General features: G+C 36.3%; 1 protein-coding gene across 1 annotated transcript in view; it reads right to left on the bottom strand.

The window, feature by feature from the left end:
- Window positions 1–21190, bottom strand: part of LOC114455074 (polycystic kidney disease protein 1-like 2) — a 32053-nt gene that overhangs the window by 10362 nt on the left and 501 nt on the right. Inside the window, exons 2-25 of the mRNA XM_028436085.1 lie at window positions 19398–21148; window positions 19133–19278; window positions 18874–19056; window positions 17387–17524; window positions 17142–17288; window positions 16872–16996; window positions 16137–16260; window positions 15904–16035; window positions 13564–13677; window positions 13338–13452; window positions 12591–12781; window positions 11608–11838; window positions 10382–10483; window positions 8791–8969; window positions 8543–8689; window positions 8274–8473; window positions 6109–6341; window positions 5351–5504; window positions 5059–5275; window positions 4003–4243; window positions 3828–3915; window positions 2965–3099; window positions 2710–2895; window positions 827–1181 (exon numbers count right to left, since the gene is read on the bottom strand). Of these exons, the coding sequence (XP_028291886.1) occupies window positions 827–1181; window positions 2710–2895; window positions 2965–3099; window positions 3828–3915; window positions 4003–4243; window positions 5059–5275; window positions 5351–5504; window positions 6109–6341; window positions 8274–8473; window positions 8543–8689; window positions 8791–8969; window positions 10382–10483; window positions 11608–11838; window positions 12591–12781; window positions 13338–13452; window positions 13564–13677; window positions 15904–16035; window positions 16137–16260; window positions 16872–16996; window positions 17142–17288; window positions 17387–17524; window positions 18874–19056; window positions 19133–19278; window positions 19398–21148 (5634 nt within the window). The remainder of the gene's footprint in view (window positions 1–826; window positions 1182–2709; window positions 2896–2964; window positions 3100–3827; window positions 3916–4002; window positions 4244–5058; window positions 5276–5350; window positions 5505–6108; window positions 6342–8273; window positions 8474–8542; window positions 8690–8790; window positions 8970–10381; window positions 10484–11607; window positions 11839–12590; window positions 12782–13337; window positions 13453–13563; window positions 13678–15903; window positions 16036–16136; window positions 16261–16871; window positions 16997–17141; window positions 17289–17386; window positions 17525–18873; window positions 19057–19132; window positions 19279–19397; window positions 21149–21190) is intronic.

Genomic DNA, 21190 nt, shown 5'->3' with positions numbered 1-21190 from the left:
ACGCAGTTACTGTTTCATATTTTAAAACAATAGCTCATGTACACATGAAAAATAAATATAAATGTTAAATCATCAATTTACATTTAGATTTAACATTTACATTTATTTTTCATGTGTACACATTTTTAACAATGATATAGAACATGCTGTTTTACATTCATTTGCTAAATGTAAATCTAAATGTTAAATGAAAATTGTAAATGTTAAATATAAATGTATAATCAGCAATTTCTATTTAAATTTAACATTTACATTTAGATTTATTTTTCATGTGTACACCTCTTTAACAATAAAATACAACATGCTGCTTTATATACATTTGTTAAATGTAAATATAAATGTTAAATGTAAACATAAATATTAAATAATCAATTTACATTTAGATTTAACATTTTGATTTATATTTGACGTTTAAATTTATATTTCTTGTGTACACATTTTTAACAATGATATAGAACACGTTGTTTTACATGAATTTGTTAAATGTAAATCTAAATATAAATGTTAAATCTTCAATTTACATTTAAATTCAACAATTACCATTTATACAACATTTATATTTAACTTTTACATTTAGATTTAAAATTCATATTTATATTTCATGTGTACAAATTATTTGCAATGATATAAAACATGCTGTTTTACACAAATTTGTCTCAAATAAAATAAAAAATTGCTAAATATGAGGAAAGTGAACTAAATGTTCAAAATATGTGGGCTATGAAACAGTGACTGAGTTTTTACATTTGGCACCCTATAGTGACGCTCCTGCTTTCTTAATTAAAGCTCAAACAGATTTAAAATATGTTTCTACTTCCTCGCTAACCTGCTAGCGTTGGTCAAATCTGGGCCGAGCTCCACCACAAACCCTCCTCCTCTGTAGACCCCCAGTCGGCCCCAGGTTGGGTGGGAGCGGAGCTGCTCCTGGGTCTGGTAGGTCCAGGGGCTGGAGCTGGTGCTGGAGCTGCAGTTGGTGCTGGAGCTGGTGCTGTTGTCCGTAACGATTCGGTGCCAGCCAGGTTCATAGAAGCCAGTGTCCTCCGTGTCCCATGAATAAGGAGCGTGGCAGTCTGACACCAGCTGGTTCATGTAGCTTGAGATCTTACAGGAGTTCTTCTGAACCCTGAGCTGTCGGAGGCGGGCGTTACCCACTAACTTCGAGTTCCCGTCTGTGATAAAGCCTGTGTGCAAATGACGACGTCAACAAATAAGGCAGAAATACTCAAAAAGGATAAAGTATCTTAATTTACAGGATAAAAATAAAGAATTTAGTACATAGTAAAGAATGTGAAGTCTTCTATCGACCTGTAAAGACACGTACTTCACACCGAACGCAACTTCAGCAACTGTAGTTGCTTAAATCGCCCGTAATGAGTCGCTTGAATATAGTCAAGCCGGGTAAGTGACATAGGGAGATGAAAAGTTCAAAATGTTCAACTTTGAACGAGTTCCAGCAACTCAGATTGCCCAACTGAGTCGCGCCCCTTGACATCGCGCCTTTCACATTGATTTTGAATGGAATCTAGTCGCCAGAGTCGCTGAAGTCGCGTTCGGTGTAAACGCACCTTAAGGTGCTGTTTTTCTTCTGGCCAACTTGATGAAATGTCAACAATATATTGTTAGAAAAAAACAGTCCATGGCCTTGTTGGAAATGTCCTACTAACGTACTTCTCATACTAAGCTTGACGTCAAAATTGTTCTTTAGAAGATGACAGTCGAAACATGTCAGGAGATCAAAGACAAATTTCCTGAAAGACAGTTGTTGGAATAAATGAAACCTTAGGATATTATTCAAAAAGAAGACAAAAAAGAACTTGCTGGAATTATATTGTGACAATTTTTTATGTAGTATGCACGGTGGGCACACTAGTCATACTCAACCGTCCCATGATGCATTGCAAACGGAACATAAAATGGTCCTGGGACCAGCTTCAAGATAAAAATCAAACATCCCTTTTTCAAAACAAAAGCATCTCTTCTTGTCTATATTAGTTTTTTTACTCTTTTATAAATAGGGCTCTTGTTTTGAAGTTAACAGGAAGCTTTGTCAGTTGCACAATGGAGGGTCTCTGAAAATCTCCAAAATCTCGGCAGGAAATGTGTTTACGTGAGTTTTATGGATCAAATGAGTATATGTGTATATAGTCATTTTAAAGATGTAAATCCGTGTTTTAATGTAGATATAAAATGGGTTAAAAGTGACAAAGGATGTTGGAAAAAGTGGTGAAATTGGATTTTAAAAACCACATGAATTGGTTAAAAGTTCCAAATCAGAGTGGGCAAAAACAGACAGAGAAAGTGGTGAAAAAGAGTTCAAATGTCAATATTGGCTTAAAAGTGGCAGAAAAAAGTAGGAACAATTAGTTTAAACTGGCAAATAATGATCATGACAAATTGTGAATGTGGTTAAATTGGCAGAAATAAGCATGAAATATGGTGAAAAGAGGTTAAAAGTGACAATAACGAGTCAACATATGCAACATTAGGTGCTGAAAGTGAAAAAAAATGCAGAAAAGGCATTGAAATTTGATGGAAATGCATTAAAAGGAACAAAAATATGGCAAGAAAAAGTGATAAAAATAAGTTCAAATATGGCAAGTTTGGTGTAGTTGCAGAAAAAGGGTAAAAATAAGGAGAAATGGGCTCAAATTGTTAGTATGTTAGCGTGACATTTACAACACAGCCCATGTGTTTTAAACAGAAACTTACCTGGATAAACTCCAAATAGATTATCGATTAGAGACGTGTTGGCCCATGTGAACACATCGCTGATACTCAGGCTGTTTAAGGTGTTTCCACTGAAGCTCTTTCTGATGTGTTGGTTCAGGAAATACGCGTTGGGGTCTCGTTGGCCGTACGCCACCAGCAGCAGCATCCACATGAAGCACAGGTAGGCTAGCACACAGTCCAGAGTCAGACACATTCAGCCTCTGGTTTTACAACAAATAAGGTGTTTGTGCTCACTTATAATCTCCCAAAAGAGAGCAAAGGCTTTCTGCTCCAGAATCCTGTTCCTCTTCATCCTCTCTATGTCAGACATTGGTGGAGGTTCATAGATGCCAGCTACACGTCTGAGGGCGTGTGCGTCCTTATAATCACCTGCACACAAAGCTAAGTACGTCAATACTGTATAATGTAAAACAGTGTATTGTGTATGTATGTTATATATATATTTTTTTTTTTTACTATTTTTTGTTTTTTTTATTCTCATATTGTGTTTCATGTTGTATTTCCCGTTTTTGAGACATTTCTTGTATATTTGTTGTAATTTTGTATATTTTACTGTAATTTTGTGAGCGTTAACACAGTAATTAAGTGTGTTTTTTTTGTCATTCTGTGTATGTTTGTTGTTGTCTTGCTTGTTAGGAGGCATTTTGTGCATTTCTGTTGTCTTTTTGTGTATTTTTCCTGTGAAATATATGTTTTTTGGAGTCATATTGTGTATTTGTGTTGTCATTTTATGTTTTTTAGAGAATTTTTTTTGTGCATTTCTGTTGGAGTTCAGCTTGTTTGTTAATATTATGTACTGTATATTATAATAATATACTGTGGGTTTGCAGAATCATTTTTTGTGTGTACTTTTGTGATCATTTTCTGCAATTTTGTACATGTTCTTTGAGTAATTTTGTGTATTAATGTTGTCGTTTTGTGTTTTTTCGAGTCATTTTGTGTATTTCTGTTGTTGGTTTTGTTCATTTTTGTCGTAGTTTTTTTTTAGTATTTTACTGTATTTTCCTGCAATGTTGTAATTATTTGTACTTTTTAATGTTTTGTTGCCTATGTCTGATGTAAAGTATCACTTAATCAGAACTTGTTCTTTGACTTACCAATGTTTTCATTGAGGTAAACTTCGTGATCGTCCTCGTCGTCTACTTTTTTAATGACGAGTGCAAAGAAGACTGCGAAGCATATCACCTGTGTGCGTGTGCAAATGGCAAAATGCCGTTAGCAATGACACGACTGTTTGTGCGTTTGTGACATGGGTGTGGGTGGGTTTCTCACCTTCAAAGGCTGGATGAGGAGGAGACTCTGAAAGAAGGAAACAACCAAGGACACCAACCAACTGATGGAGCGCTCTTTCCCAAACTTTAAGCCGTAAAGCATGGTGAAGTAGGCCGACACCGAACTGGTGGCCAGCACCAGCAGCCAGCCAAAGAACACGAACCACCATGGTAAACCTCCAGCACAGCATTTCTTCTTCTTCTTCTTTTCATCTACATTGGACTGCTCTGCTGCTGTGGACCTGTGGGGAAAACATATTATTTCATTAATCAACACTTAGTTTGACACAATTTCAACTTTGGGATGGAATTTAAATAACCAGAGCTACACAAATCTCACAAAATGAATGTTAGTATTCACAGTCAGTGTTAGTCAGAAAGGCATAATTAAAACAAAAAATCAGTGGTTATTTGATAGAATTTTCATCATAATTTTTATCTGAGTCAAGAAGGAATAGAAAAATCGAAATTTAAAAAACTGTTATTTTTATTCTGTGTTTTGAAAAATGAAATATGTAATGTTATAACAACTTATAAGATATTATTATGGTGCGACTGGAAGAGTAATTTTGTCTATATTTATTGTTATTTTGTGTATTCCTGTTGTCCTTTTGTGTATTTAAGTAATTATTAATGTTTCTGATGTCATTTTGTGTATTTTTGCTGCAGTTTTGTGTATTCTTGATGTCCTTTTGTGTATTTATGTAATTATTGTTTCCGGAGTTGTTTTTTTGTTTTTTTATATATTTTTGCTCCAATTTTGTGTATTTGTGTTACAATCTTGTGTATTTTTAGTCATTTTGTGTAGTTCTGCTACAATATTGTGTATTTTGCTGTAATTTTGTGTATTCTTGTTGTCCTTTTGTGTATTTTTGCTGAGATTCTCTGTGTTTTTAGTCATTTTGTGCATTTGCTTTATCGGCCCTAACCACAAAGATGATAAAGAACCAAACATTCTCTCCATGTGATTCTTCATCATTATTGTTCCAATACATTGTGCAAAACAGTGCAGATTGAATTTTAAATCCATAATCATTTTCTGTGATTTGTTTGTTACATTTTGTGCAGATTTTCCTCCTCGCTGAGTTGATTTTCCAGGAGTTTCTTCATTCCATGGACTTGTTCCACAGCCTGACTGTAGCTGTTTGCTGTGGGAAAGTTCTCTGGTCCCAGCAGCACCAGTTCCTCCTCGATGTGACACAGCTGGTCAAACACATACTGGGTTTTCTTTTCAGTTCCCTCGACCATCACAGGATGCAGAACCACACTGTTCTCTATTGATACACACAAGGAAAGATGTTTTTACTGGATAAATGGATGGAAGAACTGTAGATTCAAATGATCCTCACCCCGTGGAAGGATCTTCTCACTGGTTTTGTAATTCTGCTGCACAGCGTCCTCCATCACTGACAGAATGGCATTGATATCATTTGTCTCTTCAGGCTCAAACTCTGAGTTAATTTGGAGTGTTTCAGACAGTGAACGGGAAAGTCTTGTGATATCCTAAGAAAAGAAAAAAACATTTGAATTCAAATCTGAAAGAAAACCAGTTAAAGCTCATGTTTATGCCTCACACAAACAGAAAATATTTAACAATGAATTCAAAAATAACAAGGAAATGTTCCTCGTTTCTTTTTCACCACTATTGCTTAATAAAAGAATATATTTTCTTGTAATTTATTGAAACAGGATTAGTTTATGTTGTAGAGGCCATTTTATCACACTTCTGACAATAGGAGACAATTATTAGCTGCATTTTACAGAGGAGATTGTATTTACTTTTGAAGTAATCACATAAAAGTTGCACAGTATTTTTTCTTTTAAATAAAGTTTACTTTAAATTACACACATTGTTTTGAATACGTAGATTAAGCCTTAGGGAACCAATGTTGGAGACAGTTATTCCACACTGTTCCACAACTGAAACATCAGATGAAATTCTGGAGAGGGTACTTATGACAGGAAGAGGGGGTACACATGATTTGACAAAAATGCAAAGAAGGTACACGGGACAAAAAGATTGGGAACCACTGTTGTAAATAAAATATTCATTTCACTACGTACGTATTTCATCAGTGGCTTAATATTGATGAAATGAAGCACCTACCATGATGAAGGTGTCTACAGTTATATTTGCCTTCGTGTTGATGGCAGCCGTGTGGGAGGAGTTAATGACCTCCTCCAGGGTGGTTTTTGGTTTTTTTTTCTTGCGTTGGCAACAAGGCGTCTCCCGCGGGCGCGTCCACCTGAAAATGCCAACGATGAGGATGTTCACTGGAAACATAATGAGCGAACTCTGAACTCCGACCATGAACTGCTGCCACGTGAACTCAAAGTGACCTGAAAAAAAGAAGAAGAAAAAAATACAACCCCAGGTGGAATCAATGAATTGAGACATTTTAAAGAAGCAAAGGACAAAGTGAACTGGATTATTTGCATTTCCTATAGAAAATGCAGGTGAGGATGCATAGCTAGAATACACAACTGTTTGGCTGCTGGGAAATAAAGTAGAACCTGACGTCATCCACCAATCAGGAGCCAGAACCCTCCGACCTTAGCGCTACCATCCAAATCCCCTACACCTATCCTAGCATTAGCTTAGCACAAGCCTAATGCTGCGTTCACACCGAATGCGTCTTCTGCGGCACCGGACACATCTGCCGCACAAAACGTACCACACGAAACATACCACACGAAACATACCGCAGGGTTCGCAGAATAAAAAAATTTCCTCAATTCGCTTCACACGCGCTTCTGACGCAAAGCACCGCCCACCAACGACACATCCAACTCGGTGAGTTTCACCACCTGCTGAAACGAGGAGCTGCGGTCCTTTTTCTCCTCTCACAAACATAAACCACCAGTGAAAAAAGCCAGTGTGATTAGCGGCTAATGCTATCCTAGCTCAGTGCCGACTTTCAAAGTTGAAAACTACAGAAATAACTTTTACCTGCTACTACCACCTCCTCGCTGATTCTCCTATACGCCTAATCCGTTCTAGTCCGGTCCCGGTTATAAAGGCCGTGTCATACAGCTCCAGGTGGTCACACACAGTTTCTACTCCATGGGTGAATGGGTGAACAGACCAGTGTCCGTGTTGACAGCCTGATGTCATCGTCAACAAAGACTCTGATTGGCTTTTGTCATGCAAAACAGCCGCAGGAGTTCAATACTTTCAACTCCTGCGAATGCGCGGATGTGCGGATATGCGTAAAATTGGGAGCGCAATCGGACGGCCAACACATGTGGATTGGACCGCACTGCCGCCCAGGAAAGATTTTGCATCTGGGACGCATCTATCCATTGACTTTGCATGTAATCTGGACGTACGGATATTTCGTGACGCATCCGGTGTGAACGCAGCATAACATTACCTTAGCATTAGCTTAGTATCACCTTAGCATTAACTTAACATTTACCTAGCATTAATATTAACTTTGCATTAACTTAGCAATAGCCAAACATTAACTTAGCATTAGTATAACATTAGCCTAGCACTGGATGGGCATCACCTTAGCATTAGCTTAGCATTGACCTAGCATTAACTTAACATTAATATAGGATAGTATTAACTTTGCATTAACAGAGCACTGTATTAGCATGGACCTAGCATTTGCTTATCATTAGTTTAACAGTGGATTAGCATCACTTTAGCAATATATTAACATTAGCCTAGCATTAACTTAGCATTAACATAGCATAGCATTACCCTAGCACTAGATTAGCATTAACCTATCATTAACTTAGCATTAGCCTATAATTAACCTAGCAGTGGATTAGCATCACCTAAGTAATATCTTAACATTAACCTATAACCTTGCATTAACATAGCATAGCAGTATCTTAGCATCAACCTAGCACTATGTTAGCATAAACTTAACATTAGCTTAGCATTAGCATAACACATCATTAGCCTAACACTGGATTAACATCAACCTAAAATTAGCATTAACCGAGCATTAAATTATCAAGAGTATAGCATCACCTTAACATTAACATTAATCTAGCGTTGACATTTACCTAGCATTGGATTAGCATTAAATTAGCATTAGCATAGTATTGAATTAGCATTAGCCTAACACTAGATTACCCCCCCCCCCCTCCATCCCCTACACCTAGCCTATCACTAGTTTAGCACAAGCCTCACATTAGCTAGCTTAGCATTAACTTAGCATTAGCATTTACCTAGCACTGGATTAGCATTAGCATTAGCATTAGCGAGGCCTCCTGCATCCTTACTAACTACTGTATATACGTAAAGTGAGTGTTTACCTAGGTCTAGAGTCTGCTCAGAGGGATCAGTGGGGATCCCATAGAACATGATGCTGGTGAGCATGGTGCAAAGCAGCAGAGAGAAGCAACAGGACACCCTCTGCACACAGGTGAAGGTGCTACTGGGGGGTCGGGCCACCACAGACAGCCACAGGTGACCGTCACTGAAATCCCTCGTCGTTCTCAGGAAAAACAGATGACTGCAGAAGAACAGGGATGTCAGTTTCAAAATAAAAGTCTATATACAGTATGTGGAGTGTGTGACTGACCTGAACTTCTTTAACTCCAGCTCTGTTGGAAGAGGGATAACTTTGTCCAGGGCACAGTCGTCCTGGTCCACTGACAGCCAGCAGTTACAGAGAAAATACCATTTCTGTTTTGTCTGTAGGTCCTGAACACTGACACTACTGACAAACCTATGAGAAAGGAGAAGAGTTTTAGTGGCCCTTACAAACATCCTTCACTTTAGCTCTAAACTGACAAGCAAAATAATAACTAGGTCACAATGTTTCCTCACCAGTCGGGACTGTTTCCTGAGTTGTTGTGCCACATTCTGATGGCTTGTAGGTTTCCCAAAGAGAAGGGAGTGCTTAGCAGGAACATATCCATCGCTCCTCTCTGGAAAACCTGCTTCTTTGCATCCGTCAGGTGATGAGGTTCACTGTTTGTTTCTGCACCCAGTAGTGTTATCGTCACCTGAAACAAGAAACACTCCAAGGGTTAAAAATGACTTTAAATGCTACTGTAGGTGGACAGGCAGCAATTTACAGAAAACTGGAACTGCAAAAATGTATAAACATTTACAAAATGGCATAAGAAATACACAAAACAACACATATTGACTGCAAAAACACACTAAATGAAAGATAAATATACAAAAATACACGAAAGCACAAGACGAGGACAAAAATACATAAAAATATGCAAAATGGCATAAAAAATAAACAAAATTACTCCTAAAAAACCAAATCACCAAAAAAAAAAAAACACATATTATCTCCAAAAACACATTAAATCAGAGTAAAATATACAAAATAAACACACAACTGCACAAAATGATGCTAAGTACATAAAAAAATGACAACAAAAATACACAAAATGACTCCTAAAAAAACAAAAAACAACACAAATTGACTCCAAAAATACACTAAATGAGAGAAAAATATACAAAACTACAACAAAAATGCACAGAAAGACAAAAAAACACAATTACACAAAATGCACACAAGATGACTACAAAGATACACAAAATAATTAAAAAATATATACAAAATGACAACAAAAATACACAAAACCCTTTAACCATTCCTGTGATAATGTGATGGATACTGCTTACGCTATAATAAATCAAACCTGACATAACGTAGAAAGTCTCTGTGGCTGCTGCATTTCTTTCTCATTTCTAAATTATTCTTTTTTAATATGATTTACTTTAATCAGGCTGTTTTGTATAATTACTAACCAGAGCTATCATTAAACCATGGAGACTTCTTGTTCTTAAATGTCAAAATTAAACGACTCGAGTCACGGTAAACAGGATTTCTATCCTGTTCAAATGCTGCCTGGAAGTCAAAAATAAACAAACACAAAGTTATTATTCTGTAAATGAAGACAAACGTGTCCTGTTAAATGCAACTGTGGGAGCCAAAATGACTTGTTTAGTGACCTTCAGAACAAATTAGGAGCTGCTGCTGTCAAACCACAGCAGTGCTAATGGTCCAGTGTGTGGAAGCTGCTGAATGCTCTGCTAGCTTGGCTAATGAGAAGCGTGTAAGCCAAAGTAAAGATGAAAACAGAGTGGGTGGACGGTCTGATAGTGTTTGTTTATTTATTCCTATGTGCCTCCCTGTTGTTATGGTTGTAAATGTCTTTATTTATGAATATTGACGGTTGTTTACTTTGAGGCTTAGAGGGAGAGTAATGCAGGGAAGTTGATCCCATTTGACCAGTGGTTCCCAAACCTTTTCTCGGTCATTACCCCATATTCATATATGATTTTCCTCCATAAGACAACCTGTCGACAATGTTTCATGATATTGTAGCTGGTTAGCTAGTCTATGTGTGGTGTGTGCATCAGATAAATAAAAACGCTGACTAAGCGAGTTCACCTGAGAGGACGTAGAAGCTCCGATACGATGTCCAGTTTTTACGCTCAACAGGTAATAATATCGATCCAATGGGTTGTTGTCTCGTAGTACTGTCACATTCACCTGTTGACACACACACACACACACACACACACACACACACACACACACACACACACACACACACACACAAAGCTGAGATATGAGAAGATATGACTAGAATGTAAATATACTTTATACAGCAGGCGAATAATTGATCTTATGATTAGACATTTAAGTGGCTACACATCATATATTGCCATATTGTAATACACGTTCAGCCTCAGACCATTCCCCATATAAACAAAAGGCACAGAAAGTCACATGACCTCCTAGTTCATGGAGAAAGAGAAAAATACTTTTATTATCTGTTGAAAAACAAGAACAATTCTCAGTTTCTCAAGGCAACCTTTTTATTGTCCATCTATGACGCCTACGCTATGTCTATCTGGTAAAAAAAAACAAAACAATAATTATAATTTCCAGCTGCTTTAAAGCAGTAAAAAAACTAAATGTTTTGTGTGTTTTTTTTGTACAGTATTAGTCATTGGTTCTTTTCTATTATGATTTTTACTTTTTTCAGTCATTCATGTGTTGAATGTTGTTGCTTTGTATATTTTTCTGTACTTTTGCTAATTTAATTTAGTGTATTTTTGTGCATTTTTTTGTGTATTTTTGTATTTTGTTATTCATTTGTGTATTTTTCTGTAATTTTGTAAATGTAATTTGTATATGTGCATTTTTGTGTTTTGTGTATTAAAAAGCAAAAGCAAGAATACATTGAAAAATACAAAGAATTACAACATTGCAGGAAAATACAAAAAATACTCCAAAAACACACAAAACTACGACAAAAATGAACAAAACGATTACAGAAAATGATAACAAAAGTACAAGAAATACACAAAAATGACTTCAAAAAACACAAAATGACAACAGAAATACACAATAAAACATACATTTTACAGGTAAAATACACACAAGGGCAACAGAAAAGCACAAAATGGAACTATAACAAGCAAGTCGACAACAAACATACACAGAATGACAGAGTTTTTATAGTAATATTGTGTGTTTTTCTATTGATCATGTGGCCCTTCAATCAACAAACATTTTTCTGTGATAGAAGTTGCCCACCTCTAGGTTAAATGTTGCAGAGAAAAGCATTGAAAAGTAATTCTTGTTCCTGTGTGGAAGAGAACACATACCTTTGACGTGTCCTTAACATCTTTCCATCTTGCCCAAACAAGCACGAGGAAGTAAAGTATGACGAGAGCCATGACAAAGCAAACCACCACAGGGTTGTCAGCGAAGGTAGCGAAGAGCTCAGCCGAGCGCGATGGGTCCACCAGGTTAGGGGTGACAAAGAAGGAGCCCCCAAAGGTGGTCAGGTGGTTGCATAGGCAGTGGACTGACGAAGACGAGGTGTTGTAGCCCACCTTAAAGATAAAAAACATACCGAGTGACAAAATGACAACAAAAATAAAAAATGTCTAAAAAATGAAAAATACAACAAAAAATAACACAAAATGGTGTTAAAAATGCATAAAACAGCAGCAGAATTACACAAAAAGACTCTAAACCACATAGAATTAAAGAAAAATATACAAAATGAAAACAAAAATATAAAACAGTAAAATTAATAAATAAAAAAGCACAAAACAGCAGCAGAAATACACAAAAAGACTTCAAAAACACAAAATTGCAGAAAAATATACAAAAATACAAGAAATGACTCAAAAACTGAAAATACAACAAAAAATTACAAAATTGACAACAAAAACCAATTTAAAACACAATGAAAATAATGCACAAAACACAGCAACAGAAAAAAACTGAAAATACAACAGAAATACACAAAATTATAGAAAAATATACAAATTGACAACAAAAATAAAAGAAATGTCTAAAAAACTGAAAACACAACAAAAATAAACAAAATGACAGGAAAAAGTAGTAAAAAAAAAATGCACAAAACAGCAGCAGCAATACACAAAACGACTCAAATAAACACACAAAATTACAAAAAATATACAAAATGATAACAAAAATACAAGAAATGACCAAAACACTGAATATACCACAAAACGACACAAAAATACACAAAATTATTAAAATAATGCAAAAAAAAAAAGGCAGCAAAATACACAAAATGATTTCAGGTTGTACTTTATTACTTTATTAAACGTACCCTGCATCCCTCATTGCTCCAGTCCAACAGTGATGGAACCCAGTATTTACACGAGGCCGTGATGGCCGTGACCGACAGACTGCCAGTGATTGATTTTATGCCATTGCCGACTATAGGGCGTATCAATAAACTGTGTGGCCCAATCCTTCCATGTAAGCTTTCTGGGGGTACGAGCCACGTGTACCTCTCCTCTGCAACACAAACAATTAGCATTTTTGAAGATAGCGATTCCATTTCATTTCACAAATGGCTCACGCAATTCTGTCTCAAAAAATTCAGAAATGTTTACCAATTGTTCTGTGGTTATTCAGTAGTCACACTGTAAATTTTTAGTTTGATCGGATTAATACTTTTTGAGAAATGGACAATTTAGTCAGGGGGTATGTGTCGATTTTTCAGATTTTTTGTGCTTTTTCAGCTTCTAATATCTCAAGAACACATATAGGAAACTGAAATGTGGTAAAGTAATACAGCTCCACCTACTCTCTCAGAATATACAAAAATATATGCTATACATCATATCTGGTGGACATGCCAGCCCCTCAAAAATGGAAAAAAGTGTGTGTGTTTGGGTCTGGAACATGTTGTCTTCAGTAAACAACTTAGCATATGCATTCGCCAATCTTGAATTAAATCCTTTACATGAGGCCGTCGTAGTTTGGCTCTGTGTCTTGTAATTATTTCTTGTTTATTAGTTTTTCATGGGATGACCTGATAGCATCAAGACTCAGCAAAGATGTGATTCACCTGGTGTAGCTCCTTTCTGAGGCATCGTGGTCCAGGCCACGGAACTGGTTTTATTGGAGTCGTCCAAATACTCAAGAAAGACTTTGAAAGGTAAAGGATCCCTTGATGGCATCATCTATAAATGACATATTTATAATAGTGTCAGCCATGCACACACACTAAATAATCAGGGAATTATGGACTGTTTCAGAACAAATGATTTCAGTAATAAAACAAATAATTGAACCTTTATCAGCAGCGTAGAGTTTGGAAATGGGATATCAATGATTATTGTGCTGTAGTTGGCCAGATCCAGCACAGAGGTGATAACTTCCTGTCCAACAGGCCTGGGAAGATAGATCTGTGCACAAGGAAACAACATCAGTAACAAAGACCCAGAAGTGAGATGGATTTTTTCCTTTTTTCATGTTGAATTTTCAAAGATGACAGATTTTATTTAATTTAAAAAGGCAAACTCAGTCATGCCAGAACAAATTCTGTTCATACTGTGAGAACTTTCAAACAACGCTGCAAGAAAAAAGTGTTGACTCTTTGTTAGTGTTGAAAATGAAAATACAGACATATTTAATATTTTTAGAACATTTACCATTTATTTTCCAACTCCTGCTAAAGTAAATCTTTTTGCCCAACTAGATAGAGAGATAGATACTGTAGATAGATACCATAGATAGATAGATACTGTAGATAGAGAGATAGATACCATAGATAGATACTGTAAATAGAGAAATAGATACTGTAGATAGATAGATACATAGATAGATAATGTAGATAGATAGATAGATACCATAGATAGAGACTGTAAATAGAGAGATAGATACAATAGATATATAGATACTGTAGATAGATAGATACTGTAGATAGATACCATAGATAGATAGACACTGTAGATAGATAGATAGATACAATAGATATATAGATACTGTAGATAGATAGATACATAGATAGATACTGTAGATAGATAGATAGATACATAGATAGATACTCTAGATAGATAGATACCATAGATAGATACTGTAAATAGAGAGATAGATACTGTAGATAGATACTGTAGATAGATAGATAGATAGATAGATAGATAGATAGATAGATAGATAGATAGATAGATAGATAGATAGATAAATTAAAAACTCATTTTTGGCAAGCTGCGATGCAGTTCTCTGTCTTAGTTCCTGTTTCTATACACATGGATGTGTTGTGGGCATATTGTTCGCTCTAAGAACAGTTCCCTCACCTGGAGATATTCTCAGTATTTTTTTTCTCATCAAGGACAAATACTAGAACGTCATTGTTAAATGTGAGCTAACTGTGTTTGGACCCAAAGCTCCAATCTAAATCAATGAGTATATACTGTCTACTATATACTATCAGTATGATTAGGATGATGAGCGTTCCCACTGAAGTAAACTTCCAAGTTTCCCAAGATGCATTTGGAACCTACAACGTTAAAAACCTTGTTCACACTGAGGCTAAATATCTCTGTTGATTCTCCACCTTTACTTTGAAAGTTCTGAAAACATTTGAAGTGAGAAAGTGACCAAGTAGAATATCAACATGTGCTCATTTGATCCATAAAACTCACGTAGAAACATTTCATTCACACATTTCACAGATTTTCAGAGAACCTCCATTGTGCTTCTGACCATGCTTCCTGTTAACTTCAAAACAAGAGCCCTATTTACAAAAGAGTTAAAAAAAAAATCAAAAATTAAATGGAAGACGAGAAAAGATGCTTTTGTTTTGAAAAGTAGGTGTTTGATTTTTAGCTTGAAACCGGTGCCAGGACCATTTTACGTTCCGCTCGCAATGCATCATGGGCCGGTTGTGTATGACTAGTGTGTCCACCGTGCATACTTAAAAAAATGTCCACATATAGCATACATCTGGGTATTTCTTGCATACTCAATACTTCCATAATATCTAATGTGAACGCGGGGCGACCTTGGTTCAGGTGGTAAAGGGGTTGTCTTCTGATCGAGAGATTGGGGGTTCCATCCTGGTCTATACCAGTCCATGTGTTGAAGTGTCCTTGGGCAAGACACTGAACCCCAAGTTGCTCCCAGTTGTTGACTAGCGCCTTGCATGGCAGCTCTGTCCCATTGGTGTGTGAATGAGCTGATATGTAAAGCACTTTGTGTCTGCTCACCTGTCTGTGAAAGGTGCTATATACAGTAAATAAACATGACTTACATACAATACAAACTCATTTTGACGTCAGACATAGTATGAGTAGTACGTTAGCAAGTTATGCAACAACAGCTGGACGATATGTGGAAACACGTGGCCTGTTTCTAAAGTGGCGTAGCCAAGTTGAGGACTGCTGACTAGCATGATAGCATGTTCAGGTGGCAAAAAAGCAAATAACATTTGACTTGGTTTGGACTTAAAAGTGAAAAGAGGTGCATTATATCAAATGTAGTAGGCCTGCTTTAGTCCTGCTGCTACATTACTCATTTAGCCTGAATAAAGAAAACTGTAATCTTTGTCAATGTTTCTCACTCACTGAAGAGTCCAGTGTGTCCAGACATTAGGGTAACAGCAGATAGCAAACCTCCAGTTCTTCACTAACCTCAATATCTTCACTGAGGTTCTTCACAGAGAGAACAGATCCATCTTCTGCTACGAGTGATAAATCACCCAGAGTACCACTGACATTTCCTTTCTCCCTCCACGAATAAATGTTTTTATCAACGCTGAACATCTGTAAGAAGAACCCGATAACACAGTAGATCTAAGCTTCAGGGAATGGGAAATCATGTAGAAAAAACAACAAAAAAACATGCACAACTGCTATTGACGCACCCTGACGGTCACAGGTCCAACTGAAGGAAGTAAAGAGTCTGGTAGAGGTGGGAGAGAAAAAGCTGCGCAGGAATAGTCTATGATGTCCACATAATGTAGGGCTTTAAAGGTTGTCGTTGTTGCCCTGTCCGAAAAAATAAGAAGAAATAAACAAAATGTTTTTATTTTTCTCTGGAGTGAAATCTCTAAAAATGTGAAGCATGCATGGATGAGCACCTTTTACAAAGGCTTACTGAATTAAGTCTTTTTTTGTATTTTTATTTCGAGAATTGCTTTGTTAAATACTCAGAGCCTCGTTGGTGCCACACTCAAATCAACTAAATCAGCCTTTCTTTCCCAATCTGAGGCATGGTTTAAGTCCCGTCCAGGAGAGCTGCTATAAGGCCCTCACCCTAACTCTCAGCCCAGCACATTATGTCAACAATGAAGCTGAAACTAAAAGTGGTGACTCTTAAGACACAAAGTTACATAGAATACACAAAATGACTCCAAAAAACAAACAAAATTACAGAAAAAATTTACAAAATGACAACAAAAATCCACAAAATGACTGAAAAAATCCACAAAATTACAAAAAAATATACAAAATGCCAATAAAAAAGAAAACATAAATACACAAAACAACCACAAAAATTGACAAAGATGAAAATAAAAAATAAACAAAACGACAAAGAAACCCCTTTACTTCCTGTATTAATGCTTAAATTGGCGTTTTGATCAGGAACGACTCACAACCTTTTGACCAGAATGCAGATGCCGTCCTGTGTGATGATGGTTGGTTCCTCATCGATGTCCTTAAATAACAATAATGCACTTTGTATATTGTTCACGGTGGTGATGAGGGAGTCGGAGACCTTTTTCTTGGGAAACAACATGGAAAATTTAATTTGATTCTAAATCGTGACTGCGTGTTAGCCTTCTGGTGGCTAACATCAGCTAAAACAAACTTGATCTGAACAAAAATAATCATTGATTTTTCCATTGATTGCACAGGTTAACACTTACATTGTCACTATAAGGCACCAGATCACTTATTCCCTCTGTGAGGGTGTGTGCCACCGTGGTCATTTCCTCTTCGTTGTAATCAGCGTTGGTCTGATCCATGTGGAGAAGGGATGAGCTGAGGGTTACATACAGTGAGGAGGCTTGTTCCTATTGGAAAAACAAGCATGTTAGTCATGTTACAGGCATGTTACAGTCATGAGGAGGAGAACAAGGGCTCCTCCCTGCAGTAGATCTTCATACAGAACCTGTGCAGTAACAGTGAGGCCAGAGTCTTCCTGAACGAGAGCATTAAGTCCTCTGGTGGCGACGTAAACCTCCCCTGGACTCAGAGCAGGAACTTCTTCAACCGCCTCAGCCATGACAAGCAGTAGCTCCTCACGAAGCTGAAATAATATTAGCAATAGTGGAACTTTACATTGTCTTTTTTATTTAATTAAAGCTGCTTGAGAGGATAATTATCAGATAAATCTATAGTTTAGGCCTAGATCAATAAATCAAAGGTCATTTGTTCAAAAATAGACTTAAAACTGCATTGATATTGCAGCTCCAAAATTAGTTTTCATTTTCACTGTAAACAATCTTATTGACATTGTTAGAAAAGTTTAGCGCATTGTATTATGGGGTGTGGGGTCCCATAGACAGATGAATTGAAGTGTTTTTACTAGAAGTGGGACTGAATTCTTTAATAATCAATCTTGATTATTATAAATTAATTGCCAAAGAATATGTGACAGTTTTCCAATTTAAATGGATTTTGGTATATGACCGAATCAATGAAAACACAATAAATGAACTTGTTTTCATCACTGAGTGCTAACATAATGTGTAATATGAATATTATGATTGTATTATTATTTGTGTATTAAAATTAAAAAAAAACAACAACACTTAATACAGAACATTCCAGAGAAGTGGAAACTGAACAGTGTGGATTAAAGACACTGTCTGCTCCCACTAGGACCACTGTCCCTGCTAGCTGCTACATGTTTAGCACTGAGGTGCTATTCTGAGGCTAGAAGAGCTTGCTTGCTTTTGTTTTCCATCTGGTGTTTTTTTTTTAAAGAACTCACATTAACGCCAACAAAGCAAAGCAATGACTTCTCCTCTGGTTCTCCTGTTTCTTGTGTCATGCTCAGTGCATCAGTATTATAGGTATACCATAGGAATGTAATTACATTTTGTGGTGTAAAAAAACGGCAATATAAAATTCAAAGGTTCCCAAATAAAACCAAGTAAAAAGGTTTTAAATGATCACAGCACTCTCATACATTGTTTTCAACAAACATTTGTTACACATTGGTTGCTTTTCATTGGGATTTAAAAAAAAAATGTTTACATTGTATTACGAGTGTTTCGTATCGTGAGCCCTATATCGAATTCCATATTGTATTGTGAGTTAACCATTTCGTTACACCCCTAGTATACCGGGAAATCATGCAATAAGAAAGGTTCCGCGTTGTTTGGAGTGTTATTTTTCTGTAATTAATTAATCGCAATTAACCCAATAAAGTCTGAGCCCTTGTTTTTACTTCATTGTTATTGTGATTTCTGCAGAAACAATCACAGTCTCCACCACTTTTGCTTCCTAAATCAAACCCAAACTGTGTAAATGTCACATCTTGTTTTTGGAAGTTTTTACACGACCTTTGAGGATGCTACTCACAATTTGAATAAATGATGAAAATGTCCCAAAATGCCAGGGATAAAAACCACCAACAATTTAATCACGTACCTTCTCAACATCCGATTTTTGTGACTCATAAAGCTGACTGTTCATTTTTTTGGCCACAGAATCAAATAATTGTCCCAGAGTTGCTCCTGACAGTTGACTTTGTTCCTTTAACAAAGTCACAACTTCTTCAATCATTCTCCTCAGGTCATCAACAGAACTGAAGTCTGTGTTGGAATCTCGAACCTGGAACGAGAATGTAACTTTTTGTACAATGTGGATTATTTTCAGTGTTTTTTTTAATCGTTCTATTTGTACAAACCTGTACTAAAATAATAGGGCTAACGAAGACATCGCCCCCATGTTTAAGAGTCGCTGCTATTTTCAGGGTGTAGTCACAACTTTGTCCTCCAGGGGGCAGGAACACTGACTTCACTTCAGGGACATCACTACAGAGCAGATACTTCCCTGACCAAATACACAGCAGAAAATAAAAAGCTTGTACTCCTTCAACAGATGATTGTCTCCTTGTAATGAAGAGTAATGCCTTCTAGATTTGATAAATGTTGTTATTAAGAGATTCTTACCGTCTGTCCTAAAACAATATTGGCTTTGAGTGTAGATTAATGAGGTCTGGCAGGTTATAGTGAAGGCATCAAAGACTGTTCCAGTTTTTGGCTTTATGGTACATGATAGTGTTGAATCTTTTTCTTTTGAATCTTTTTCTTTTGAATGTTTTTCTTTTGAATGTTTTTCTTTTGAATCCTTTTCTTCGCAACCGTTTTCTTTGGAACCCTCTTCTTTGGAACTTTTTTCTTTGGAATCCTTTTCTTTGGAATCCTTTTCTTTTGAATGCTCTTCTTTGGAACTTTTTTCTTTGGAATCCTTTTCTTTTGAATCCTCTTCTTTGGAACTTTTTTCTTTGGAATCCTTTTCTTTGGAACCCTCTTCTTTGGAACTTTTTTCTTTGGAACCCTCTTCTTTGGAACTTTTTTCTTTGGAATCCTTTTCTTTGGAACCCTCTTCTTTGGAACTTTTTTCTTTGGAATCCTCTTCTTTGGAACTTTTTTCTTTGGAATCCTCTTCTTTGGAACTTTTTTCTTTGGAATCCTCTTCTTTGGAACTTTTTTCTTTGGAATCCTCTTCTTTGGAACTTTTTTCTTTGGAATCCTTTTCTTTTGAAGCCTCTTCTTTGGAACTTTTTTCTTTGGAATTCTCTTCTTTGGAACTCTTTTCTTTGGAATCCTCTTCTTTTGAAGCCTCTTCTTTGGAACTCTTTTCTTTGGAATCCTTTTCTTTGGAATCCTTTTCTTTTGAAGCCTCTTCTTTGGAACTTTTTTCTTTGGAATCCTTTTCTTTTGAAGCCTCTTCTTTGGAACTTTGTTCTTTGGAATCCTTTTCTTTGGAATCCTCTTCTTTGGAACTCTTTTCTTTGGAATCCTTTTCTTTTGAAGCCTCTTCTTTTGAAGGCTCTTCTTTTGAACCCTCTTCTTTGGAACTCTTTTCTTTGGAATCCTTTTCTTTGGAATCCTCTTCTTTGGAACTCTTTTCTTTGGAATCCTTTTCTTTTGAAGCCTCTTCTTTTGAAGCCTCTTCTTTTGAAGCCTCTTCTTTGGAACTCTTTTCTTTGGAATCCTTTTCTTTGTAATCCTCTTCTTTGGAACTTTTTTCTTTGGAATCCTCTTCTTTGGAACTTTTTTCTTTGGAATCCTCTTCTTTGGAACTTTTTTCTTTGGAACCCTCTTCTTTGGAATCCTCTTCTTTGGAACTTTTTTCTTTGGAATCCTCTTCTTTGGAACTTTTTTCTTTGGAACCCTCTTCTTTGGAATCCTCTTCTTTGGAACTTTTTTCTTTGGAATCCTCTTCTTTGGAACTTTTTTCTTTGGAATCCTCTTCTTTGGAACTCTTTTCTTTGGAATCCTTTTCTTTTGAAGCCTCTTCTTTTGAAGCCTCTTCTTTGGAACTCTTTTCTTTGGAATCATTTTCTTTGGAATCCTCTTCTTTGGAACTTTTTTCTTTGGAATCCTTTTCTTTGGAATCCTCTTCTTTGGAACTTTTTTCTTTGGAACCCTCTTCTTTGGAATCCTCTTCTTTGGAACTTTTTTCTTTGGAATCCTCTTCTTTGGAACTTTTTTCTTTGGAACCCTCTTCTTTGGAATCCTCTTCTTTGGAACTTTTTTCTTTGGAATCCTCTTCTTTGGAACTTTTTTCTTTGGAATCCTCTTCTTTGGAACTCTTTTCTTTGGAATCCTCTTCTTTTGAAGCCTCTTCTTTTGAAGCCTCTTCTTTGGAACTCTTTTCTTTGGAATCCTTTTCTTTGGAATCCTCTTCTTTGGAACTTTTTTCTTTGGAATCCTCTTCTTTGGAACTTTTTTCTTTG

Source organism: Gouania willdenowi, chromosome 21, assembly GCF_900634775.1.
Source record: "Gouania willdenowi chromosome 21, fGouWil2.1, whole genome shotgun sequence".
NCBI classification, from domain to species: Eukaryota; Metazoa; Chordata; class Actinopteri; order Blenniiformes; family Gobiesocidae; genus Gouania; species Gouania willdenowi.
Note: the sequence above shows the minus strand (reverse complement) of the source record. Positions and strands in the feature narration are given on the sequence as shown.